General features: G+C 40.5%; 1 protein-coding gene across 1 annotated transcript in view; it reads left to right on the top strand.

Annotated features, from left to right (window-relative positions):
* EHHADH (enoyl-CoA hydratase and 3-hydroxyacyl CoA dehydrogenase) overlaps window positions 1–22,626 on the top strand; it is a 51,683-nt gene extending 29,057 nt beyond the window's left edge. The window contains exons 6-7 of the mRNA XM_055308266.1: window positions 7,684–8,025; window positions 19,798–22,626. Of these exons, the coding sequence (XP_055164241.1) occupies window positions 7,684–8,025; window positions 19,798–21,059 (1,604 nt within the window). The 3' untranslated portion in view covers window positions 21,060–22,626. The remainder of the gene's footprint in view (window positions 1–7,683; window positions 8,026–19,797) is intronic.
* The last annotated feature ends 3,132 nt before the right edge of the window (window positions 22,627–25,758 follow it).

The raw sequence follows: 25,758 nt of genomic DNA, 5'->3' as shown, positions 1-25,758 counted from the left end.
CAGAGCAATTCAGAATTACTTGGCTAAACAGAAGAAGAAAGGGTCCCATAAAATGCTATTTCTTTGCACTCTCATTTGGCCAGCAGCCTGCTTATTCCCAAGCTGCGTAAGAACTCCCCATTCCCATGTACATGTTTCTGGCATGAAGCTGAAAGTGTGTGCTGTTATTCAAAGGTGGGCACAGGGGACATCCAACTGGGGGCCTCAACTCAGGAAACCAAGTCTTTGTTCCTGTAATGAACCCTGGTTCTTTACAGTTACGGTGCTGTGTTGGCCATTTTTAGTGATTCCAGTTCTGCCTATAGACTTTGGTCTATTTGTTCATTTTGACTTTGTGACTTTAAACAAATCTTAATGGTTTCATCGTCTTTCTCCCCATTTTATCTTTTGCTTTTTGTAATTTATTTTTGTTCTCTGTGAACATTTATATACACGTTTCAAGAACAGAGTGACCCTGCTTCACATAGAAGGCCTAAGCATATGTCTAAATTGAGCTTCCTTTTTTTGTGATACCCAAGTTCTGTGGGTGACCTCCTGCAAGACTGGAAAAGTATAGTTGTCCTGTCTGTCCTTTGCAGAGCTTCTGAGACAAACACAGCTTACTTACTATTTATCAAAATTGGAGAAGAGACAGTCTTTTATGTCTTAGGTAACCATTTCTGTAAATTGCATGTTGTGACTCTCTTTAAACTAGGCAGAGAAAAATGTCTTCCTATCAGTTTACCAGAAAGAAAAGGGGGGAAATAATCACCTGCTTTTCTTCCTTTAGGAGGGTGATTCACTTTTTTTTTAATCAAAACTTGAATATCCATCTGCCTTGCAATATCTCAAAGAATTAAGAAAAGAATGCGAAGGGGTCAAGGAAAGAATTCAATTATAAGCATATTTGAATCTCTAATTAGTTCCTCTTCTCCTCATTTTCCTGGGCAGCGAATGCTAGCACTGACCTGACCATACCTGCCTCTCTTATTGTGTAGGTACAGCTAAGTGAATTTAAAACTACCAAGATGTTAAAACAATCAAGTGTATGAGAAACACATTTTGAAAACACCATACCCGTAGACCCAAAGGGGAAATTCTGGATATGTTTTGTTCTAATAGAACAAATTTGTAAGATAACAGCATCCCTTATAGCTACAGCAGGAAAGAGACAGGAAATTGATAGGAAGCATCTGTATTTGTGCCCAGACCCAAAACTCCAGTGGATGTGCTCAGCTTGGCCCTAGACTTGTCTGGACAGGTGCCATGAGTAGTTCCCAGAATGCCCACCTGCAGTCTGAGAGGTCCTGAGTATCCCCAGGATAACAGCATTATGCTGATCAGCAATAATTACTGCAGTAATTACTGCACATCATTAAGCAGGCTGTTCTTTTTTCTTCTCTGTCTCTTTTCTTTCTTTCTTTCCTTCTCAGTTTCTGGCGCAGGGCAGAGTTTGCCAGGAGCTACAGCTGTCCTTGATACAATGGCTGACCTAATGCTCTGCTCTTGGATATTCCAGAGGCTACACCTCAAAATCAAGTGTTAAATTTTTAAAAACACTCATGCATAGCCCCCACCCTTAAGTATTCTTTTTTTTTTTAATTTTTATTAATTTATGATAGAGAGAGAGAGAGAGAGAGAGAGGCAGAGACACAGGGAGAGGGAGAAGCAGGCTCCATGCACTGGGAGCCTGACGTGGGATTTGATCCCGGGTCTCCAGGATCGCACCCTGGGCCAAAGGCAGGCGCCAAACCGCTGTGCCACCCAGGGATCCCCATCCTTAAGTATTCTTAACTGAATCTACAGCGGGGCATGGGCATCTGAACTTTTTAAATTCCATAGATAACCCTTACATGTACTATTGGTGTTGAGAATCAGTGCTAGTCAGATGGGAATTCTGGTAGTGTCACAAGGACAGTGTAGTGTCCCTGGCACAGATTACTCTAGCTGCCTGTTTGTGCCACAGTACTGGCGGCTCAGTCCCCTTTCCTCATCCACTTTGTCTTCCACATACTTGTCCTCTCCTCCTCCTCCTCTCCCCAATGACCACTCTTGTCTTTCTTTTGGGCCACCAGGAAATTAAATCAGCTGTAGGCCCTGGAAAGGTCTCCATCCTTCTCTCATGGACTTGCCTTCCTATAAATTGAGGATCTCAAGCTAACACATTGGATAATTGAGCAAGTAATTGGAAACCTGTTGGATAGAGTTCATGTCTTTCCAACAAAAGCAGGGCAAACGGGGACTACGTGCTAACCACTATCTCCCCTCCTTTCCTGTTCTTAAAATCATATAGGAAAGCATTAATTTAAAAATCCATTATTTTCTCTTCTACTTAGTAATCAGGCATTAAGGAAGTATTGTTGCCTCCTAGGTTAAGAAAAAGTTTGAGATTATGCAGTGCCTCGAAGATAAATTCACATGTGTACACGATTAAATCCAAACCTTACTCTCCCTTGCACACATAGTAACACACTGGTGCCAGACAGGTTCACGTTCATATGCCTTTTTTTTTAATTTAAAGATTTATTTTTTTATTTATTTATGATAGAGAGAGAGAGAGGCAGAGACACAGGCAGAGGGAGAAGCAGGCTCCATGCTGGGAGCCCGACGCGGGACTCGATCCTGGAACTCCAGGACCGCACCTGGGCCAAAGGCAGGCGCGTAACCGCTGAGCCACCCAGGGATCCCCCTATATGCCTTTTTATATTGAAACTACTTTATAACCCCTGGAAGTTTTCTGTCCAATTAACTGAAGTGTACATTTTTGATATAGTGGTGTATTCTTGAAGAGATGGTAGTACTTAAAAAAAAAACATTTCTGGCATTGTGTTTTAGACAACAGTTTGGGTAATATAATTTGTTACACAGTTGAGTTTTAAGATCTGATAATGCATTTATTATAATGTAATTGACAAGAGGGTTTGGTTATTTCTGTGACACACATTTTAAAATTGTGACTGAGAACATTATACCAGGACATAATAGATTTTTAGGAATTTTATATAAATCTATTCTGAAGAAACTTTAACATCACATCTTATTTGATAATACTTCTATACATTATTCTTTTATGTAAACTTTAGAATCATTCTGTTGAAAAAAAAAAGAATCATTCCATTGAGTTATTTTTACTTTTATTATATATCCTTTTTATATAGGCTCCATAACCAATGTGGGGCTCAAACTTACAACTCTGAAATCAAGAGTCACATGTTCTACCAACTGGGCCAGCCAGGCACCCCTGTTGAGTTATTTTTTAAAAAATATAGAACAACCAAGTTTCTTTTAAAAAAAAAAAAAAGATTTTATTTATTCACGAGAAACAGAGAGAGAGGCAGAGACTTGGGTAGGAAGAAAATCAGGCTCCCTCTGGGGAGTATGATGCAGAACTCGATCCTGGGACTCTGGGATCACACCCTGAGCTGAAGGCAGACATTCAAGCACTGAGCCACTCAGGTGTCCCAGAACCACAAAGGTTCTGGCTAGAAATTCATATATAGGGGATCCTTGGGTGGTGGCTCAGTGGTTTAGCGCCTGCCTTCGGCCTGGGGCGTGATCCTGGAGTCCTGGGATCGAATCCCACATCGGGCTCCCTGCATGGGGCCTGCTTCTCCCTCTGCCTGTGTCTCTTCCTCTTTCTCTCTGTGTCTCTCATGGATAAATAAATAAAATCTTAAAAAAAGAAATTCATATATAATATATATAGAAGATATATTTTTATGTTATGAAATATTTACATTCAAGAACATGGAATCTCTTTGCTCAAGTCTTTGTATGTTCTTCAATAAAATGATATAGTTATCTTCTTAGAGGTCTTGTATGTTTCTTGATAAATTCACTTCTAGACATTTTTAAAAATAGCTTTAATGATGCATAATTCACTTTATAAAGTTGCACAGCCATCCCCAAGAATCAGTTTTAGGACTTGTCACTACCGCCAAAATTTCCCACGTAATATGTTGCAGCTTATCCCACTTTCACCCTTGGCCTTAGGCAACCGCTGATCTTTCTGTCTCTATAGTTTTGCCTTTTCTGGACATTTACCATGAATGGCATCATATAAGATGTAGTCTTTTGATCTGGTTTCTTTCAGTTTACATACTGTTTTTGAGGTTCATTTGAATTGTAGCAGGTATCGGTAATTTGCTGACAGTATTTTTTTAAATTTTTTATTTATTTACGATAGTCACACACAGAGAGAGAGAGAGAGGGGCAGAGACATAGGCAGAGGGAGAAGCAGGCTCCATGCACCGGGAGCCTGACGTGGGATTCGATCCCAGGTCTCCAGGATTGCGCCCTGGGCCAAAGGCAGGCACTAAACCGCTGCGCCACCCAGGGATCCCTGCTGACAGTATTTTTATTGCTGAACAGTATTCTCTGTATAGCTATGTCACATTTTCTTTATCCACTCATCAGTTGATGACCTATTATGAATAATACTATTATGGATATTTGTATACAAGATTTATGTGGACATATGTTTTCATTCCTCTTAGGTAGATTGCTGGGTTGAACCATAAGCTTGTTTTTTTAAGAAACTGCCAAACTGAAAGAAAAAAAAGAAACTGCCAAACTGTTTTCCAAAGTAGATGTACTGTGCTGTTTTAGATTTTCACAAACAATGTCTGAGGATTTCAGTTACTCCACACCGTCACTAACATCTGGTATTGATGTCTTTTCGATAATAGTCATTCTAGTGGGTATTAGTTATATCTAGCTACATAACTAATTATCCCAAAACTTAACTGCTTAAAAGAAAATATTTAGGGTGCCTGGGTGGTTCATTGGTGGAGCATCTGCTTTGGGCTCAAGTCATAATCCCAGGGCCCCTCAGGTCCCTGCTCACTGGCGTGTCTGCTTCTCTCTGTCCCTCTGTCCCTACCCCTCATGCTTTCTTGCTCTCTCTCAAATAAAAAAATAATCTGTTTCCTGCTCACTTCAAGTTGTTGGCACAATTCAGTATCTTGTATTGTAAGGCCAAGGTCCTCATGTTCTTGCCAGCTGTTAAGTTGAGGGAATGGCTTAAAGGCCACTGAATTCCTTGATTCTCGGTCCCCTTCTTCCATCATCTAATAAATAAATAATCTTTTTTTAAAAATCAAACATTTAATACTTGGCAGTTTCTGTGGGTCAGGAATATAGGTGTGGCGAGCCAGGTTCTCTGGTTTAGGATTTCATGTAAGATTGCATTCAAGGTATTATTTGTGGCTCTTTCCACCTCAAGGCTTGCCTGGGGGAGGATCTGCTTCCAAGTTCACTCAAGAAGTTGTTAGTAGGATTCAGTTCCCTACAGTCTGTTGGACCAAGGACCTTAGCTCCTCGCTGGCTGTTGGCTAAAAGTCTCCTTCAGTTCTTTGCCACGTGCCATGTGGGCAATTCACACATGGCAGCTGGCTTCCATCAGAATGAACAAGAGAGCAAGAGAGGGTGACTGAGGCCAGAGTCTTTTTGTAACTTAATCTCAGAAATAACACCCTGTAATTTAGAGACAACCTACCACATTCACTATTTTTTTTTTAAATCACTGTGGCTTTTATTTGCATTTCCTGAATGACTGATGATGTTGAACACCTTTTTACGTAGTATTAGCTGTTCACATATCCTCTTTGGTGAAATATCCACTCAGGTTTTTGCCCATTTAAAAAATTGAGTTGTTTGCCTTCTTACTATTGCGTCCCAAGAATTCTTTCTATACTCTAGGTACAAATACTTCATTAGACATTTGATTTATAAATTGTATTGGTCTTCTATTGCTTTGATAACAAATTACTACAAGCCTAGCAGTTTAAAGGACACAAATTTATTATCTTACAGATCTATAGGTCAGAAGTCTGCTGGGCGGATCTCACTGACCTAAAATCCAGGTGTTTACAACAGCCGTACTCCTTTCTGGAAGTTTTAGGGGAGAATCTGTTTCCTGCTCGCTTCAAGTGGTTGGCACAATTCAGTATCTTGTATTATAAGGCCAAGGTCCTCATGTTCTTGCCAGCTGTTAAATTGAGGGAATGGCTTAGAGGCCACTGAATTCCTTGATTCTCGGCCCCCTTCTTCCGTTGTCAAAGCCAAATCATCACCAACAGGTCAAATCTTCCCCATGTTGTGTTTGACCATTCTTCATCAACCTTTCTCACCAAGCCAGGAAGGGGTCTCCTCTCTTAAGGACTCATGTGATTAGGTTGGGAACATCTAGACAATAAAGGATCATCTCCAGATCTCGAGTTTTTTTTTTTTTTTTACCATTAATCATTTCTATAAAGTCCCTTTGTCATCTAAGGTTATGAATTTATAGGTTCTAGGGATTAGGAAGTAGACATTGGGGACGAGAGGCAGCATTACTCTGCCTACCATACAAATATTTTCTCCCAGTCTATGGTTTATTGTTTCATTTTCTTTTTTTCTTTTTTTTTTGAAGATTTTATTTATTTGTTCATGAGAGACAGAGAGAGAGAGGCGGAGACACAGGCAGAGGGAAAAGCAGGCTCCATGCAGGGAATGGGACATGGGACTCAATCCCAGGTCTCCAGGATCACACCCTGAGCTGCAGGCGGCGCTAAACCACTGCGCCACTGGGCCGCCCTTGTTTCATTTTCTTAATGGTATCCTTCAAAGTACAAAGTCTTGAATTGATTTTTTTTTTCTTTCGTGAATCATGCTAAGAATGCTTTGCCTAACTTAAGGTCCTGAAGATTTTCCCTTTGTTTTCTTCTAGAAATTTTTATAGTTTTAGCTCTTCAATTTAGATTTATGACCCACTTTGAGTTAATTTTTACATATAGTTGTAGGTAAGGATTTTTTAAAAAATATTTTATTTATTTATTCATGAGAGACAGAGAGAGAGAGAGGCAGAGATACAGGCAGAGGGAGAAGCAGGCTCCATGCAGGGAGCCCAATGTGGGACTTGATCCTGGGACTCCAGGGTCAGGCCCTGGGCCAAAGGCAGGCGCTAAACCACTGAGCCACCCAGGGATCCCTCTCCTTCCTTTCATTGAATTGTTTTGGCACCTGAAAATCTGTTGGTTCTAATTGTCAGGATTTATTTCTGAACTCCTAATTCTCTTCCACTGATTCATATGTCTCTCCTTGTACCAATTAACACTGTCTTCTTTTCTAGGTACTTTTAAGTTTTTGTTACTGTTAGGAATGGAGTTGAGATTATTTTGAATCTAAAATATTCTTAACTGAGAAATATTTTCCTTAAAATCACTGAGAGTTTGATATTTAACCTATTATAATGCTGTCTTGGCATTGGAACAGAAGGAAAATGAAAATTTTATGCCTAAATTAGGTAACTTGAAAATTGCTTTGAATCTGTGAAATCCTATCTTACAGGACTTAAGGTGCATCAAATATTTTTATGTTAGTATTACATTAAATATCTTGATGAGGGGGATCCTTGGGTGGCTCAGCGGTTTGGCGCCTGCCTTTGGCCCAGGGTGTGATTCTGGAGACCCGGGATCAAGTCCCATGTCAGGCTCCCGGCATGGAGCCTGCTTCTCCCTCTGCCTGTGTGTCTGTCTCTCTCTCTCTCTCTCTCTCTCTCTCTCTCTGTCTATCATGGGTAAATAAATAAAATCTTTTAAAAAAAATCTTGATGAACAGTATGTAATTTTGTATTTTGAACAAGTTATTATTATTATTACATACTCATATTCCCTTTGTGTAAGTAACATTTCCAAACCCAATGTTCTTACTTATTCCTTTCAGATCAATCTCTAGAATCCCGTAGACTCTGCAACAAGCCAATTCAGAGCTTGCCCAACATGGAGAGTATTTTCAGTGAAGCCCTTTCGAAGATGCAGAAGCAGCATCCTGGGTGCCTCGCTCCAGAGACTTGTGTCCGTGCAGTCCAGGCTGCCGTGCATTGTCCCTACGAAGTGGGCATCCAGAAGGAGAAGGAGCTGTTTATGTACCTTCAGAAATCAGGGCAGGCTAGAGCCCTGCAATATGCTTTCTTTGCAGAGAGGAATGCAACTAAGTGGTCAACTCCCTCTGGAGCATCCTGGAAAACAGCCATAGCACAGCCCATCTCCTCAGTTGGCGTTGTCGGTAAGAACAGGGTGTGGTCAAAGTCATCCTCCAAATCTGCACATACAAAGTGCTGCCATTTGCGTAGGGCCACCAGGTACCAGCCTCTATACTAAACATGTTACTTGCATCGCTAACTTATTTTTCACCCCAGCTCATCAATTATCTTCATTTTACATGTGAGGCCTAAAAACACCACCATTCTCATTATTTAGCTCATTCTCACCAATGAGCTAAACCCAAGTGGTGTGAGGGTCTGACGCTAGGTCTGTCTGACTCCAGACTCTGGGTATATTTTTACTCATACCCCCCTCTTCCCTGTATGACCCAGTCACTCCTAGAGTCCCCAGCAATGATTATTATTTGTACCACATTTCAAAGTGTGGTCTGTCACTCTTGTAGCCAGGTTTTTGGAATGAAGGCTCTGCCTTTCTGGTCCCTGGATCCATTCACTTCTCATTCAACACCACTATCCTCAAATCCCTCTGCACCCTGAAACAGTGACCTACTTTTTTCCTCTGGAATTTCTTCAAACAAAACATCTTCTTTCCTCAGAAGCTAGCCCTCTGACTGGCTTCTTTGGGCTACTTTCCTAAGTTTCCCTTGTTCTTCATCTTGACCCAAGAGTGGTCTTGGTAGAGTTTAAACCCCCTGAAATGGTAAGCAAAATGTATGTGTACAGTCTTTGACTAAAAGTGTCAACTCCCAGCTGTCCAGCACCAACCCAATTTGGGAGGAGAGAGCCCCCCTACATCTTCCCAGTCTACTGTATCATTCACACTGTGCTCCTTCTACATCGACTCTGTTCACTTATGGGGTTTTTAAATTTTTAATTTTATTTAAATTTAATTAATTAACATATACTGTATTATTAATTTCAGAAGTAGAGTTCAGGGATTCATCAGTTGCATAAAATACCTAGTGGTCCTCACATCATGTGCCCTCCTTAATGCCTATCCCCCAGTTACCCCAACCCCTTCAGCAACCCTCAGTTTGTTTCCCAGAGTTAAGAGTCTCTCATGGCTTGTCTCCCTCTCTGATTTTTTCCCCATTCAGTTTCTCCTCCTCCCCTTATGGTTCTCTGCACTATTTCTTATATTCTGAATATGAGTGTTGTGAGCCTTTTATTTTATTTTTTTTAAGATTTTATTTATTTATTCATGACAGACATAGAGAGAGAGAGAGAGGCAGAGACACAGGCAGAGGGAGAAGCAGGTTCCATGCAGGGAGCCCGACATGGGACTCAATCCCGGGTCTCCAGGATCACACCCCAGGCCGAAGGCAGTGCTAAACCGCTGAGCCACCGGGGCTGCCCATCTTGTGAGCCTTTTAAAAAAGATTTCAGATTCATACCTGGCACGAAATGTCTAAAAGCTTATAGTTTTTTTTCAGTATACTCCATATTGTTCAGAAAAATATATGAAAAAGTGTTTAAAATACATGGAAGATAACTTGGACACAAATAAAGGGAGAGGATTTGGTCATTCCCCCTTTCTTCATGTCTATCCTCAGACTACTCCGCTCCTTGTGCCCTCTGGAATGTTCCTGAGGCCTAATCAGCTCCCTGCCTCAGACCTGGCCTACTCTGGGCACCCGCTCCTCCTGCAGCCCTCTCAGGAGAATGCTGTTGCTTCTCTCACAGTCCACTGGCCCCGAGTGCCACTTCCCAGTTCCTTTCTCAGTGTCTCTCCTTCAGGACACTCCTCTGTGGTTCTGCTGTCTGGTCTCATTGTCACTCTCTCCCTCCTCACTATTGCCGTGGCTCCTATCACCTCCATTTGCTGAGAATGTTGGTACCTGGCATGCAGTTATCCACTTTCCCCCAAATCCAGCTGCCACCCTGATTGCCTTCATCATCTGGGCGGACAGTACCTCCAGCCCTGTTGCTTTGTGGTGCCTTCACTTCCTCAGATCCAGTGACAATCCCCTCCCTTCACATCCATGACCCCTTCTTGTGGCTTTTGCATATGTCTTGCCTTTACCCTGAATATTTCTCCACCTCTGAAATTCAGATTTTGAACTTACATCTTCCCAGATTTCTTAGTCAGTTATTCCAGCTACATCCCATTATCAGCTCTCTTTATTTTCGCTTCACACATTTCATTTCCAGGATCATCCCTTCCACCACTCTCTTGTCAATATCCTCAAATTCCATGACTCATCACCCTTTCACTGTGCCCCCTGGCAAAACCCCAACTGTGTACTTCCATGAGCCCATGTTCAGACTTCTCAGAACATGTTGGTGATACCGCAAGTTCACACTCCCCCACCTTGCCTGGGCTTTTGGAGTCATCAAAAAAGAAGAAGGTGGAGGGGAGGGGCACCTGGGTGGCTCAGTGGTTGGGCATCTATCTGCCTTTGGCTCAGGTCATGATCCTGGGTCCGGGGAATGAGTCCTGCATCAGGCCTCTCATAGGAAGCCTGCTTCTCCCTCTCCCTGTGTCTCTGCCTTTCTCTTATGTTCTCTCATGAATAAATAAATAAGATCTTAAAAAAAAAAAAAGAGGGAGAAGACCACACTTGACTAAAACTGCACCACCAGTAGTAAAAGCATCCCTTATTCTTTATTTACTTCTGTCAATAGAAGAGGTTCTTGACCAGAATTAATTCCATGGCAGTTAAAGGCAATGAGTTATTAGGGAAGCAGGACTCCTTGCCCCATGTGTATTTAATGAGAAAAATGAGGAAACTAAATTCAATATAAATATAATATGTACCTTTGAAAACATAATTACCAACAGTGAAAAGCTTGATTTTTCAGTCTTTTTTTTTTTTTTTTTTTTTCTGGAGACCTTTGAGACCACAAGTTTGTGAGAAGAGAATTAGGAGCTAAGAACTATTTTTTTTTTTTTATGATTTGTTTATTTGAGTGGGAGAGAGAGTGAGCAGGGGGATGGGCAGAGGGAGAGGGAGAGAGAGAGAGCCCTCTGGCAGACTCCCTGATGAGCTTGGAGCCCCATGTGGGGCTCGATCCCAGAACCCTGAGATCATGACCTGAGCCAACACCAAGAGTCGGCCGCATAACCGCCTGAGCAACCCAGGCACCCCGGAGCTAAGAACTTTTCGAAATAAATACATATGGTGTTTTCATGTGTATTTTTGTGTCAGTGGTTAAATGAAATGTGTCCATTTATAGGGCTAAAGAGAATCTAAATTTATGACTAGGACACTTGCAAAAAGCATTAGTCGGGTCCACTTTTTGATCTGGATTCTGAGTTGATTTGTAGCCCCAAAGATTATTTAGCAGGTCTGCTCTGAGAGGTGAGCACTGGAGAACTGTACTCTACCCTCACATGTGCCTTTCCCTCACTGCTCTGTGGGCGGATCTGAGATATCACCCACCTTATGCTACACTTTATGAAGTGCTTTCGCATTACATTTCGTTAGTCCTTGTTGTCTCTGTGAGATTATAATTTCTATACTGTTTGAAATTTTATGTGGAGCTTGGGACTGAAAGCTAGGAGCCCAGGCTTCTGAACCCCATGCTCTACTTCCTATTTATCCTGGCTAAAGTTTAGGGTACAAGTTGCTATAGCAGCAAGAGGTATCCAGCCTTCTTGCTACTGAGTAAAAGGCTGATGTTTATTAATTTTGGAATATTAAATGTTTTTAAATAATATATTGTTAAATAAATTAATACAATTTGAAAATTAAATATATTCCAGAGAAACAATGATTTCTGATGACTGATAACATTCTGTATGCAAAACCAGTCCCCAGGGGCATCTGGGTGGCTCAGTGACTGAGCATCTGCCTTTGGCTCAGGTCATTATCCCGGGGTCCTGGGATCGAGTCCCACATTGGGCTCCCCTGCAGGGAGTCTGCTTCTCCCTCTGCCTATGTCTCTGCCTCTCTCTGTGTGTCTCTTAAATAAAAATCTTAAAAAAAAAAAAAAAAAGGAAACTAGTCCCCAAAAAACAAAAGAAAACAAAACCAGTCCCCAAAACTAGTCAATATAGAAGAGAAATATATGAATAGTTTTCACGAAAGAGTTTCATCCACAATGGGTCCATTAGGTAACAGATAACGTACTGCTGTAACAGATAACAATCTCAGTGGTTTAACACAATAAAGATTTATTTCCTGCTTGTTCCATAAGGTCATTCCAGGAGAAGGTTTTTTGCAACTAATGGCTCTTCCATTCTCCTGAACAAGGAGAACAAGGGAGACTGAACTGGGAGACTGCTGACTGAACAAGGGTCAACAAACTTTTTTTAAAGGGCCAGACAGTAAATATTTTAGGCTTTCTAGCCATATGATCTCTTTTGCAACTACTCAACTCTGCACACAAAAACAGCCATAGATAATATGGAAACAAATTAGTGTTTTAATAAAACTTCTATGTGACTGAAAGTTGAATTTGATATAATTTGCATGTGTCACAAAATATTCTTCTGGCCAGCCCGGTGGCTGAGTGGTTTAGCGCCGCCTTCAGCCCAGGGCGTGATCCTGGAGACCTGGATTCGAGTCCCACGTCAGGCTCCCTGCATGGAGCCTGTTTCTCCCTCTGCCTGTGTCTCTGCCTCTCTCTCTCTCTCTCTCTCTGTGTCTCTCATGAATAAATAAATAAAATCTTTAAAATATATATATATTATTCTTTTGTGTTTTTCAACTATTTGAAATGCAAAACCATTCTTAGCTCACAGCAGTGCAAAAATAGGCAGTGGATTGGATCTTGCCCATAGACCATAGTTTGCCAGCATCTCCTCAAGGGTCTCCTCCAAGGCTTCACACCTGCTCTTTGCATCCCCTACATCCCAGTAGTAATGAAGGATCTTGTGGGAGATTGTAGGAGCCAATCGTGATCCCACACCACCCTCCTTCTCCATTTCATTGACCAGAATTACTCACAGGCCTTATCAGGATACATGGCATCCAGAATAGTCTTCTCTGTGCCCAGAAGAAAAATGAAATGGTATAGGGAAGGAACAGTGACATCTTTGCCATCAGATAATTTTTCTGCATTTTCTGTTCTTCATGCCTTTGCTTAAAGTTCACTTTCCTCTTCCCTTCCCCAGTCTGGTTGGTTCAACATGCCCAATTTCACCTATTTCAATATGATCTTTCTTCAGATATTTCTTTTTTTTTTTTTATAAATTAATTTTTATTGGTGTTCAATTTACCAACATACAGAATAACACCCAGTGCTCATCCCGTCAAGTGTCCCCCTCCGTGCCCGTCACCCATTCACCCCCACCCCCCGCCCTCCTCCCCTTCCACCACCCCTAGTTCATTTCCCAGAGTTAGAAGTCTTTATGTTCTGTGTCCCTTTCTGATATCTCCCACACATTTCTTCTCCCTTCCCTTATATTCCCCTTCACTATTATTCATATTCCCCAAATGAGTGAGAACATACACTGTTTGTCCTTCTCCGATTGACTTACTTCACTCAGCATAATACCCTCCAGTTCCATCCACGTTGAAGCAAATGGTGGGTATTTGTTGTTTCTAATGGCTGAGTAATATTCCATTGTATACATAAACCACATCTTCTTTATCCATTCATCTTTCGATGGGCACCGAGGCTCCTTCCACAGTTTGGCTATTGTGGACATGGCTGCTAGAAACATCGGGGTGCAGGTGCCCCGGCGTTTCATTGCATCTGAATCTTCGGGGTAAGTCCCTAACAGTGCAATTGCTGGGTCGTAGGGCAGGTCTATTTTTAATTCTTTGAGGAACCTCCACACAGTTTTCCAGAGTGGCTGCACCAGTTCACATTCCCACCAACAGTGTAAGAGGGTTCCCTTTTCTCCGCATCCTCTCCAACATTTGTTGTTTCCTACCTTATTAATTTTCCCCATTCTCACTGGTGTGAGGTGGTATCTCATTGTGGTTTTGATTTGTATTTCCCTGATGGCAAGTGATGCAGAGCATTTTCTCATGTGCATGTTGGCCATGTCTATGTTTTCCTCTGTGAGATTTCTCTTCATGTCTTTTGCCCATTTCATGATTGGATTGTTTGTTTCTTTGGTGTTGAGTTTAATAAGTTCTTTATAGATTTTGGAAACTAGCCCTTTATCTGATATGTTATTTGCAAATATCTTCTCCCATTCTGTAGGTTGTCTTTGAGTTTTGTTGACTGTATCCTTTGCTGTGCAAAAGCTTCTTATCTTGATGAAGTCCCAATAGTTCATTTTTGCTTTTGTTTCTTTTGTTTTCGTGGATGTATCTTGCAAGAAGTTACTGTGGCCAAGTTCAAAAAGGGTGTTGCCTGTGTTCTCCTCTAGGATTTTGATGGAGTCTTGTCTCACATTTAAATCTTTCATCCATTTTGAGTTTATCTTTGTGTATGGTGCAAGAGAGTGGTCTAGTTTCATTCTTCTGCATGTGGATGACCAATTTTCCCAGCACCATTTATTGAAGAGACTGTCTTTCTTCCAGTGGATCGTCTTTCCTCCTTTGTCGAATATTAGTTGACCATAAAGTTCAGGGTCCATTTCTGGATTCTCTATTCTGTTCCATTGGTCTATGTGTCTGTTTTTGTGCCAGTACCACACTGTCTTGATGACCACAGCTTTGTAGTACAACCTGAAATCTGGCATTGTGATGCCCCCAGCTATGGTTTTCTTTTTTAAAATTCCCCTGGCTATTCGGGGTCTTTTCTGATTCCACACAAATCTTAAAATAATTTGTTCTAAGTCTCTGAAAAAAGTCCATGGTATTTTGATAGGGATTGCATTGAACGTGTAAATTGCCCTGGGTAGCATTGACATTTTCACAATATTAATTCTGCCAATCCATGAGCATGGAATATTTTTCCATCTCTTTGTGTCTTCCTCAATTTCTTTCAGAAGTGTTCTATAGTTTTTAGGGTATAGATCCTTTACCTCTTTGGTTAGGTTTATTCCTAGGTATCTTATGCTTTTGGGTGCAATTGTAAATGGGATTGACTCCTTAATTTCTCTTTCTTCAGTCTCATTGTTAGTGTATAGGAATGCCATTGATTTCTGGGCATTGATTTTGTATCCTGCCACGCTACCAAATTGCTGTATGAGTTCTAGCAATCTTGGGGTGGAGGCTTTTGGGTTTTCTATGTAGAGTATCATGTCATCGGCGAAGAGGGAGAGTTTGACTTCTTCTTTGCCAATTTGAATGCCTTTAATGTCTTTTTGTTGTCTGATTGCTGAGGCTAGGACTTCCAATACTATGTTGAATAGCAGTGGTGAGAGTGGACATCCCTGTCTGGTTCCTGATCTTAGGGGAAAGGCTCCCAGTGCTTCCCCATTGAGAATGATATTTGCTGTGGGCTTTTCGTAGATGGCTTTTAAGATATCGAGGAAAGTTCCCTCTATCCCTACACTTCTTCAGATATTTCTGCAAATATCTTTATCTTGAAGCTTTTCTTGATTCATCCAACCAAAAATAATCTCCTTCCTTGGAATCACCAAAGAAATTTGCATTTCTTACATCACTTACTTTACCTTGTACAATGGATATTTGTGAACTTTTCTTCTCCTCACCTCTAGATTATAAGCTCCCTGAGGTTTGATACTACTCATATTTTTTATAACAACTGTATTAAAATGTAACTCAAATACCATAAAGTTCACAATTCAATGTAAAATGGAATTTTCTATGGAAAACAGTATGGGAGTTCCTCAAAATATTAAAAATAGGGGGCACCTGGGTGGCTCAGTCAGTTGGGCAACTGCCTTCGGCTCAGATCTCAGGGTCCTGGGATCAAGCCCTGCGTCAGGCTCCCTGATCAGCAGGGAGTCTGCTTCTCCCTCTGCCCCTCCTCCCACTTGTGTTCTCTCTATCTGAAATAAATAAATAAAATCCTTAAAAGACTTAAAAATAGATTTATTGTGTGATCCAGCAATTCCACTTGCAGGTATATACTCAAAAGAATTGAAAGCAGGGACTCAAACAGAATTTGTGTACTCATGTTCACAGCAGCATTATTCATAATAGCCTAGAAGTGGAAGCAGCTCAAGTGTCCATTGACAGATGAATAAACAAAATGTGGTATATACATACAATGGGATATTATTTAGTCTTTTTTTTTTTTTAAGATTTTATTTAGGGACACCTGGGTGGCTCAGCGGTTGAGCATCTGCCTTTGACTCAGGGCCTGGTCCCAGGGTCTGGGATCGAGTTCCGCATTGGGCTCCTGCAGAGAGCTTGCTTCTCCCTCTCATGAATAAATAAATAAAATCTTTAAAAAAAGACAGAGAGAGAGAGAAAGAGAGAGGCAGAGACATAGGCAGAGGGAGAAGCAAGCTCCCTGTGGGGAACCAGATGCAGGGCTCAGTCCCAGAATTCTGGGATCACACTCTCAGCCAAAGGCATCTAGATGCTCAACCGCTGAACCACCCAGGTTACCTATTACTCAGTCTTTAAAAAGAAAGAAATTTTGACATATAGGTATATACAATGTGGATAAGCCTTAAGGATATTCTGCTAAGTGAAATAAGCTAGTCACAAAAGAACAAGTATTATATGATTCCACTTATATGAGCTACCCAGAGAAGTCAAAATCATAGAGATAGAAGGTAGAATGGTGGTTTCTTTGGGTTAGGGGAGGGAGGATAGGGATGGATTATTTTTTGATGGGTATGGAGTTTCAGCTTTGCAAGATGAAAAGAGAGATGGTGTTGCTGGTTGCACAATAATGTGAATATGCAAATGCCACTAAACTGCACACTTAAAAACGGTTATGATGATAAATTTTGTTATGTGTATTTTACCATAATTCAAAGAAAATGTAAGTGCATCATAACAATGTCACCAAAAAAAGAATACATTTCAGTAATTTTTAGATATTCCAAAGTTGTACAACCATTGCCACAATCAATTTTATTCTTTTTATTTAAAAAATTTTTTAAGATTTTATTTATTTATATGAGAGGGAGAGAGCATGAGCAGAGGGAAGGACAGAGGGAAAGGAAGAAGTAGATTCTCTGCTGAGCATGGAGACCGACATGGGGCTCAATCCCAGGATCCTGATATCATGACTTGAGCCGAAGTCAGATGCTTAACCAACTCCGTCACCCAGGAACCCCACCACAATCAATTTTAGAACATTTTTATCACCCTAAAAAGAAACCCTGTACCCATTAGCAGGCATTCCTCATTGCCCTTCTCCCAACCCTTGGCAGCCACTAATCTACTTTCTGCCTCCATGAATTTGCCTATTCTGAGCATTCATGTAAATAGAATCATACAACATGTGACCTTTTGTGTCCAACTTCTCTAACATAGCATAATGTTTTTAAGGTTCATCCATGTTATAGGACTTCATTCTTTATTCATATCAGTACTTTATTCCTTTTAATAGCTTATTAATATGCCACTGTAGAGATACACTTTATCCATTCATCAGTTGATGGACACTCAGCTTCTTTCTACTTTTTGGCTATTTTGAATAATGCTGCTATGAACATTTATGTAAAAGTTTTGTGTGGACATGTGTCTACAGTTCTCTTGGGGATATATATACAGAAACCTACCTGCCTACCTACTTACTTAGGAGTAAAATTTCTGGGTCATGTGGTAATCTCATGTTTAGCATTTTGAAGAACTTCCAAATTCTTTTCCACAGCAGCTACACCATTTTACAATCTTCTAGCAATGTATCTGGGTTACAACTTCTCTACATCCTCACCAGAACTTGTTATTGTCTCTCTTTTTAATGGTATCTCTCCTAGTGGATGTGAAGTGGTAGCTCATGGTGGTTTTGATTTGCATTTCCTTCATGATTAATGACGTATCTTCACATATGTTTATTGGCTATTTGCAAATTTTCTTTGGAGAAATGTTTACATTGTATTTTTCCTGTGAGTTATACGAGTTCTTTATATATTTTGATAGAAGCCCCTTATTAGATATATGATTCTGTGGGTTCCTTTTACTTTATTAATGTGTCCTTTGAAGCACAAAAATTTTTAATTTTGATGGCGTCTAATTTATCAATTTTTTTCTTCTGTTGCTATGCTTATGGTATCATAAGAAACCATTGCTTTATCCAAGATCATGAAAATTTACTCACAAGAGTTTTATGGATTTAGCTCTTATTTCAGTCTGTGATCCTTTTGAATTAATTTTTGTATATGCTGTGAAGGAGTCCAACATTCTTTTGCATATGTATATCCAGTTGTCTTAGGATCATTGTTGAAAAGACTATTCTTTCCCCATTAAATTATTTTGGCACCCTTGTCAAAAATCAATTGGCCATAAGTTATGAGATTATTTCAGGACTCTCAATTCTATTTCATTGATCTATATGTCTATCCTTCTACTACACTGTCTTGAATATCATAGCTTTGTCATGAGTTTTTTTTTTTAAGATTTTATTTATTTATTTATTTATTTATTTATTTATTTATTTATTTGAGAGAGAGAGAGAGAGAGAGAGCAAGAGAGCATAAGCAGGGGAAGCAGCAGAGGGAGAAAGAGAAGCAGGCTCCCTGCTCTCCTTCATGGGGCTCGATCCCAGGACCCTGGAATCATGACCTGAGCCGAAGGTCGATACATAACCAACTGAGCCATTCAGGCACCTTCATAAGTGTTTAAATTGGGAAAGTGAATCCTATAAATTTGTTCTTCTTTTTTATTTTTAATTTGTATTTATTTTATTTTTTTTAAGATTTTATTTATTCATGAGAGAGATGGCGGGGGGGTGGGGGATGCAGAGACACAGGCAGAGGGAGAAGCAGGCTCCATGCAGGGAGCCCGATGTGGGACTCGATTCCGGGTCTCCAGGATCACACCCTGGGCTGAAGGCGGCGCTAAACCACTGAGCCACCCGGGCTGTCCTATTTTTATTTATTTTAAAGATTTTATTTATTTATTCATAAGAGATACAGAGAGAGGGATCCCTGGGTGGCGCAGCGGTTTTGCGCCTGCCTTTGGCCCAGGGCGCGATCCTGGAGACCTGGGATCGAATCCCACGTCGGGCTCCCGGTGCATGGAGCCTGCTTCTCCCTCTGCCTGTGTCTCTGCCTCTCTCTCTCTCTCTCTGTGACTATCATAAATAAATAAAAATTTAAAAAAAAAAGAGATACAGAGAGAGAGAGAGAGAGGCAGAGACAGGCAGAGGGAGAAGCAGACTCCATGCAGGAAGCCCGATGTGGGACTCCATCCCGGGACTCGAGGATCACACTCTGAGCTGAAGGCAGACACTAAACCACTGAGCCACCCAGGCATCTCTTGTTCTTCTTTTTTAAATACTGTTTTGGTTGTTCTTGATTCTTTGTATTTATGTATAAATGATAGAAGCTTGTTATTTTCTGCAAAAAGCCAGTTGAATTTTTGATACATTGGAGATGTAGACCAGTTTGGGTAGTATTGCCATATTAACAATATTAAGTCTTCTGATCTATGAACATGAGATGCCTATTTATTAGGTCTTCTTTAATTTATTTCAGCAATGTTTTGTGGTTTTTAGTGTACAAGTCTTACACAATTCTTTCTTAAATTTATTCTGAGGTATTTTATTCTTTTTAATGCTATTACAAATAGAATTGTCTTCTTAATTTCATATTCTGATTATTCATTGCAAATATATAGAAATACAATCGACTTTTTTGTGTATAGATCTTGTATTATACAACTTTGCTGAACTTGTTTATTCTAATGTGTGTGTGTGTGTGTGTGTGTAGATATTACTCAGTGTCACATCCTCTGGAGATTAACACAGTGCCTAATCTTAACTAATATTCAACCCATTTGTATTCCTTGAACTGATCTCTTTAAATGCCCTATTGCCACAGAAGCCTCTCATTTACTGAGTAATTTTTCAGTTCCCAGTATCATTGAATCATTCTTTCTCTTCTTTACTCTTATCTGTAGGCTTGGGAACAATGGGCCGAGGCATTGTTGTTTCTCTTGCGAAGGCCAAGATCCCAGTGATTGCTGTGGAATCGGACAAGAAGCAGCTAGAGACTGCTGATATGATAATAACTACCCTCTTGGAAAAGGAAGCATCCAAAATGCAGCGTAGCAGCCACCTGTCGTTAGGACCAAAACCCAGGTTAACTACATCTATGAAGGAGCTTGGTGGTGTAGATTTAGTCATTGAAGCAGTATTTGAGGAAATTAACCTGAAGAAGAGGGTTTTTGCTGAACTCTCAGCTATATGCAAGCCAGAAGCTTTTCTGTGCACCAATACTTCAGCCCTAGACATTGATGAGATTGCTTCTTCCACTGATCGTCCTCACTTGGTCATTGGCACTCACTTCTTCTCACCAGCTCACGTCATGAAGTTGTTAGAGATTATTCCCAGCCAATACTCTTCCCCCACTACCATTGCCACAGTTATGAATTTATCAAAAAAGATTAAAAAAATTGGAGTAGTTGTAGGTAACTGTTTTGGATTTGTTGGCAATCGAATGTTGAAGCCTTATTACAATCAGACGTATTTCTTGTTAGAAGAAGGCAGTAGGCCAGAGGAGATAGATCAGGTACTGGAAGAGTTTGGTTTCAAAATGGGACCTTTTAGAGTGTCAGATCTTGCTGGATTGGATGTGGGTTGGAAATCTCGACAAGGGCAAGGTCTTACTGGACCTATGGTGCCTTCAGGAACTCCAGCCCGGAAGCGAGGCAACAGGAGATACTGTCCAATTCCTGATCTGCTCTGTGAATCAGGACGATTTGGCCAGAAGACAGGGAAAGGTTGGTACCAATATGATAAGCCATTGGGTAGGATTCACAAACCTGACCCCTGGCTTTCTGAATTTCTGTCACAGTACAGAAAAACCTATCACATTGAGCCACGTATCATTAGCCAGGATGAGATCCTTGAGCGTTGCTTATATTCACTTATCAATGAAGCATTCCGTATCTTGGGAGAAGGGATGGCTGCTGATCCAGAGCACATTGATGTTGTCTATTTACACGGGTACGGATGGCCAAGGCATAGGGGTGGACCCATGTTCTATGCCTCCACAGTTGGGTTGCCCACAGTGCTAGAGAAGTTGCAAAAATATTACAGGCAGAATCCTGATATTCCACAACTAGAGCCTTGTGACTATCTGAAAAAATTGGCTTCCCTGGGCAACCCGCCTCTGAAAGAATGGCAAAGCTTGGCAGGACCCCCAAGCAGCAAACTGTGATTCAGCCTTCTAGGTTACACGTCACATGCTGGCATCAGGTAATGCTCACTGAATTTCATTGAAATTAAATCCAAAGATCCAGAGTAAGATTGCACTGAAATATAAAGCAGAAGAAATAATTGATCAGCTAAATTTTCTCTTTGGGACTTCTGATTATTCTAATGAGTCAGATCTTTAGAAATATGCTCCCTATGCCTCTGAATCTGTCTTTATTGGATAAGTTATTTCAATCCCAGTGAATAAAACTTGCATTGATACCATAATAGCTAAGGCGAGAGACTCAGGAATAAGTTGAGGTTTCCAAGGGCTTTGATCGTTGGAGATGTCAACAATTAATAACTGATAAATGCAACTAAGTCACAAATTCATTCTGACCCCTTTCAACCTAGAGTCCAGAGGGGCATTAATTCAGCATGGAAAGCCAGGATGAATTTTAGTCCAGAGTCTCAGAGATGGAGTGGGGATAGTTGGCAGGGTAAGGTGAGCAGGGAGGGTCTCTGTGAGTATGGGAAGTCACCCAAGGAGAGGCAAAAGTAGTTACCAGAAAGAAAGGCAGGGGCTCAATGGCATAGCAGTGCTAAAGTTGTAGGCAAAACACAGTTGGGAATTAGTGAGGGAGTCAGGTACTTTAGACTAGAATGGGGAACTCAGAGTAGCTTGGGAATTCATACTTGGTGTGTTACTTCATATAGCCCAGTTCCATATGCATGGTTGTGCTTGCTGCTTGCAAAGGGCTCAGTAATGTTTGTTGGTAATTTCCTTGGGACCAGGAGATGTCTACAACCAGTCATTCTTTTCTATACCTGGAGAAGTAACAGAAAGTAGTCATTATTGACTTAATATAAGAAGGGATCTTAGAAAACATCTAACCTCCTCTGATTCTGTGATAGAGTCATGATACCAGACTCCCTGTCATGGTGAGCCCTTGTGATGCTGGGTATGGAAATTGTTGAATCTTGAAAAGTCTGAAGTTCCTGCCAAACAAAATCTGTATAACTTTGTCATAAAATTATCTTTTTATTTTTTGTGGGGTTAAAGTTGAGGGGCCAATCGACACAAAAACCTGCACACAAATGTTTATAGCAGTATTATATTCATCATAGCCCCAAATTGGAAACAACCACTAGATCTCCATCAGATGATGAATAGATAAACAAATGGTGAAATAGCCGTACAACAGAATATTGGGCCATAAAAAGAAATAAAGTAAGTACAGATACATACTACAACATGATGAACCTTCAAAATGTTAGGCTAAATGAAAGAAGCCGATCACAAAAGGCCATTGTATGGACATTCATGTGAAATAAAATAGGCAAGGCTATAGACACAGAAGGCACATCAGAGGATGCCTAAGGCTGGAATAATTAGGGCTGAGGGGATGGGGAGGGAATGCTCATGGGGACAGGGTCTCTTTTGGGGTTGATAAGAATGTTCTGATATTATTGTGGTGATGGTTACAGAACTGTGAATCTAAAAACCATTGAATTGTTTGATTTTAAATGGGTGAGTTGTATAGTACGTGAATTATAACTCAAAATTGTCAATAAATAAGTAAATAAACAAATGGGCTCAACTTGTCCTTCAATGTGATGTAAATGAACTATTTTCACAGTATTTTCACCTGTGAACCCAAACAAAATGATCAGAAGTTCTGATAGAGAAATCTTGTTCTATCATCAAAAACAAAAACTCTAGAGTGTTCCTTGAGTTGTATTTTAATTTAGAATAATTTTTAAATTGTATATTGCTTGATTTTATATAAATTGATATATAAATTTTTAAATTAAAGAAAATTTTAAAAATAATTTGCAAAGTAGTGACTCTGCCAAGTGACTTATCTTCAAATTAATGTAAAGGAGTGGTGTGCGTGTGCACACATACACACACTTTTTCTTCTTTAGTGGATATTATTTTGAGTTCTTAAAACTCATTTTCACCCCACACTACCTTCCAGGTTGGGCCTTTGAAACTAGAGTGTCTGTGAATAGATTTTATGAGTCAAAAATCCCTAAAATCGGGCAGCCCCTGTGGCGCAGCAGTTTAGCGGCACCTGCAGCCTGGGGTGTGATCTGGAAACCCGGGATCGAGTCCCACGTCACGCTCCCTGCATGGAGCCTGCTTCTCTCTCTGTCTCTCTCTCTCTCTCTCTCTCTCTCTCTGAAAAATAAATAAAAAATCTTTAAAAAAATCCCTGCAATCTTATGCTCATGTTTATGTATACGAATGTGAATGTATTGCTTAGAAGAGGTACCACATCTTACATCATATTCTCTCTTTCTTTAAGATTTTATTTATTTATTTGACACAGAAAGAGTGAGAGCACAAGCAGGGGAACAGTGGGCAGAGGAACAGGGAGAAACAGGCTCCCTGCTGAGCAGAGAGCCTGGACGTGGGGCTCGATCCCAGGACTCTGGGATCATGACCTGAGCTGAAGGCAGATGCCCAACCGGCTGAGCCACCCAAGCATCCCTCATAGACTCAAAAAGTGTCTGTGACCCAATAAAGGTTAAGGACTAACATTCTCTATGTAATATGAGGAGAATAAATAGGAGTTCATTAATCCTTATTTTATACTAAAGGAGGCAAAACAAATTTGCTGGGTCTTACATACAACAGTGGTTAATATGATGAAGCCTGTCCAGGATACTCTATTTCATCCTTGAAAATGTACTTGCTGAAAAGAATTATTTTGTTATCGTTGTTGTTATTGATTATTTTAAAACTGCCTGTCCTAAAAAAAAAAAAGCTTCCGAATGACATTTTAAAAATGTGTTCTAATGGCAATTGCTCTTACAAGAACTATATATTAGAAGCATCCTTGAAGCTTTGCCATAACGCCCCAGCTCTAAGATGAGACTGTGTTCCTTACACTGTGCAGCCACTGTGCAGCTGTGGTTTCTATCCACTTAGTCACTTCCAGCAAGAACAGGTGTGCATGAGAGAGATAGAGGGTGGGATCTTAAACTCCCCGATTAATAATGTTTCAGAATAGTGTATGCAAATCATACTCCACAGCAGTTAGGAATCTGAAATTTCTAGCGTCTTACATTCATCTTTAAAATAGACGCCTAGAAATCTGAAATACTGTAGGCTTCCTAGATTGGCTGACCCTTCTTGGTAGCCATTGATGAGATTAAAAGAAATGAAGTTCTCTGGACCAAAAACAGCTTCCTGCAAGAACAGAAATAGTTTTGACTATTTTTGTGACTATCAAGGCCATCTGTTTATCTTGCCAGCTTATAATTTTGAGATTAACAGACAAATTACACCTCTTCCTGGTAGGACAGCAGCATTATTATACAATTCTGAAGGATGCCATTCATACTGTGTTCCAACAGTTGTCATTCACACAGAAATAATGTGAATAGCACCCCTGGGAGTTGTGCAACACCCATCATTGTTTTCAAGTCAAAAACTAGAGTTTTCAACTCGTGTAGAGGTTTTAAGTCAAAAATTCTTTCCTCTGTGTATTGCTATAAGTATCTTTCTAACCAAAAGTTAACAAAAGTAAAGGGAAAACTTCCCTTTCTATTGGTGTCTCCAATGGAACCAAAATTTCACAAAGATTTCATCTAGTCTCTTCATCTTAGTATATATTTTTCTAGCATTCTGACAAAGAGGAACATAAGAGAGATGAACAGAGCTTTTTAATTCTTGTCTAAAGTATTTGAGGACATTTCTTTTTTTTTTTCCAGGACATTTCAATTGTAATATTTATTTTCTTTCACCAAGCTTAAAATAGCCTAGCAGAATGAGTGCCTGAATGCATCTAATAAGGTAACATGAGCAGAGCTTTCACTCTAGTTAGGGTCACCCCACCTTCTGTAAGAGGAAGCACTTGCCAATTCTGGCCATAATGTGAAATCCTCAGGGTGGATAGGGCAAAACCTTCTCCAACCAAACCATAACTGCCCTTGAATTGCCGAAGTCTGCCAAGGCCTAGACATTTGTTAATTTGTACATTTTGACAGAGACTGTTGGCTGTCCCCCAAAGTTTTTCTTCTTCTGTAATAATAAACTTCTCAGTTTTTTGGCTGAGCATTAGGTCGCTCAAAATACACAATATATTTGTCAGCTTCTCTTGCATCCAACTGTGAATGTGAGGACAGATCTAGACAATGGGATGTATCTAGAAGCATCACATGGCAGCTTTTGGGAACCTACCTGAGAAATCACTTGATGTGCTTTCTTTGCCCATTTCTTTTTTGTCTCTCCCTCCATTTTGCTGCCTGGAATGCAGATGTGACAGCAGGAGTCCAACCACTATCCTGGACCATGAGGACAAAGGTCATGCCTTAGAGATAGCAGAATGGAAGGCTGTATGTATGTATGTATGTATGTATGTATGTATTTGAAAGAGAGAGAGAGTGCACACAACTGGGAGGAGGGGCAGAGGGAGAGGGAGAAGCAGACTCCCCCCCTGAGTAGGGAGCCCAACGTGGGGACTTGATCTCAGGACCCTGATATTACAACCTAAACTGAAGGCATATGCCCAGCCATCTGAGCCACCCAGGTGCCCAGAATAGAGGGCTGTAAGGAACTTGGGCCCCAAAGACCTCCTGGAGCAGAGTTGTCACTCTGTTTTCCAACAGTCACTTATGTAAGAAAGAAATAAGTTCCTATCATGTGTAAGTAGTCAGTGTAAGTGACTAAGTCATGTGTAAGTAAGCCAGTGTCATTGTAGGTCTTTAATTAT

Source organism: Nyctereutes procyonoides, unplaced genomic scaffold, assembly GCF_905146905.1.
Source record: "Nyctereutes procyonoides isolate TBG_1078 unplaced genomic scaffold, NYPRO_anot_genome, whole genome shotgun sequence".
NCBI classification, from domain to species: Eukaryota; Metazoa; Chordata; class Mammalia; order Carnivora; family Canidae; genus Nyctereutes; species Nyctereutes procyonoides.
The sequence above is the reverse complement of the archived record's forward strand: the minus strand, read 5'-3'. Positions and strand labels throughout refer to the sequence as shown.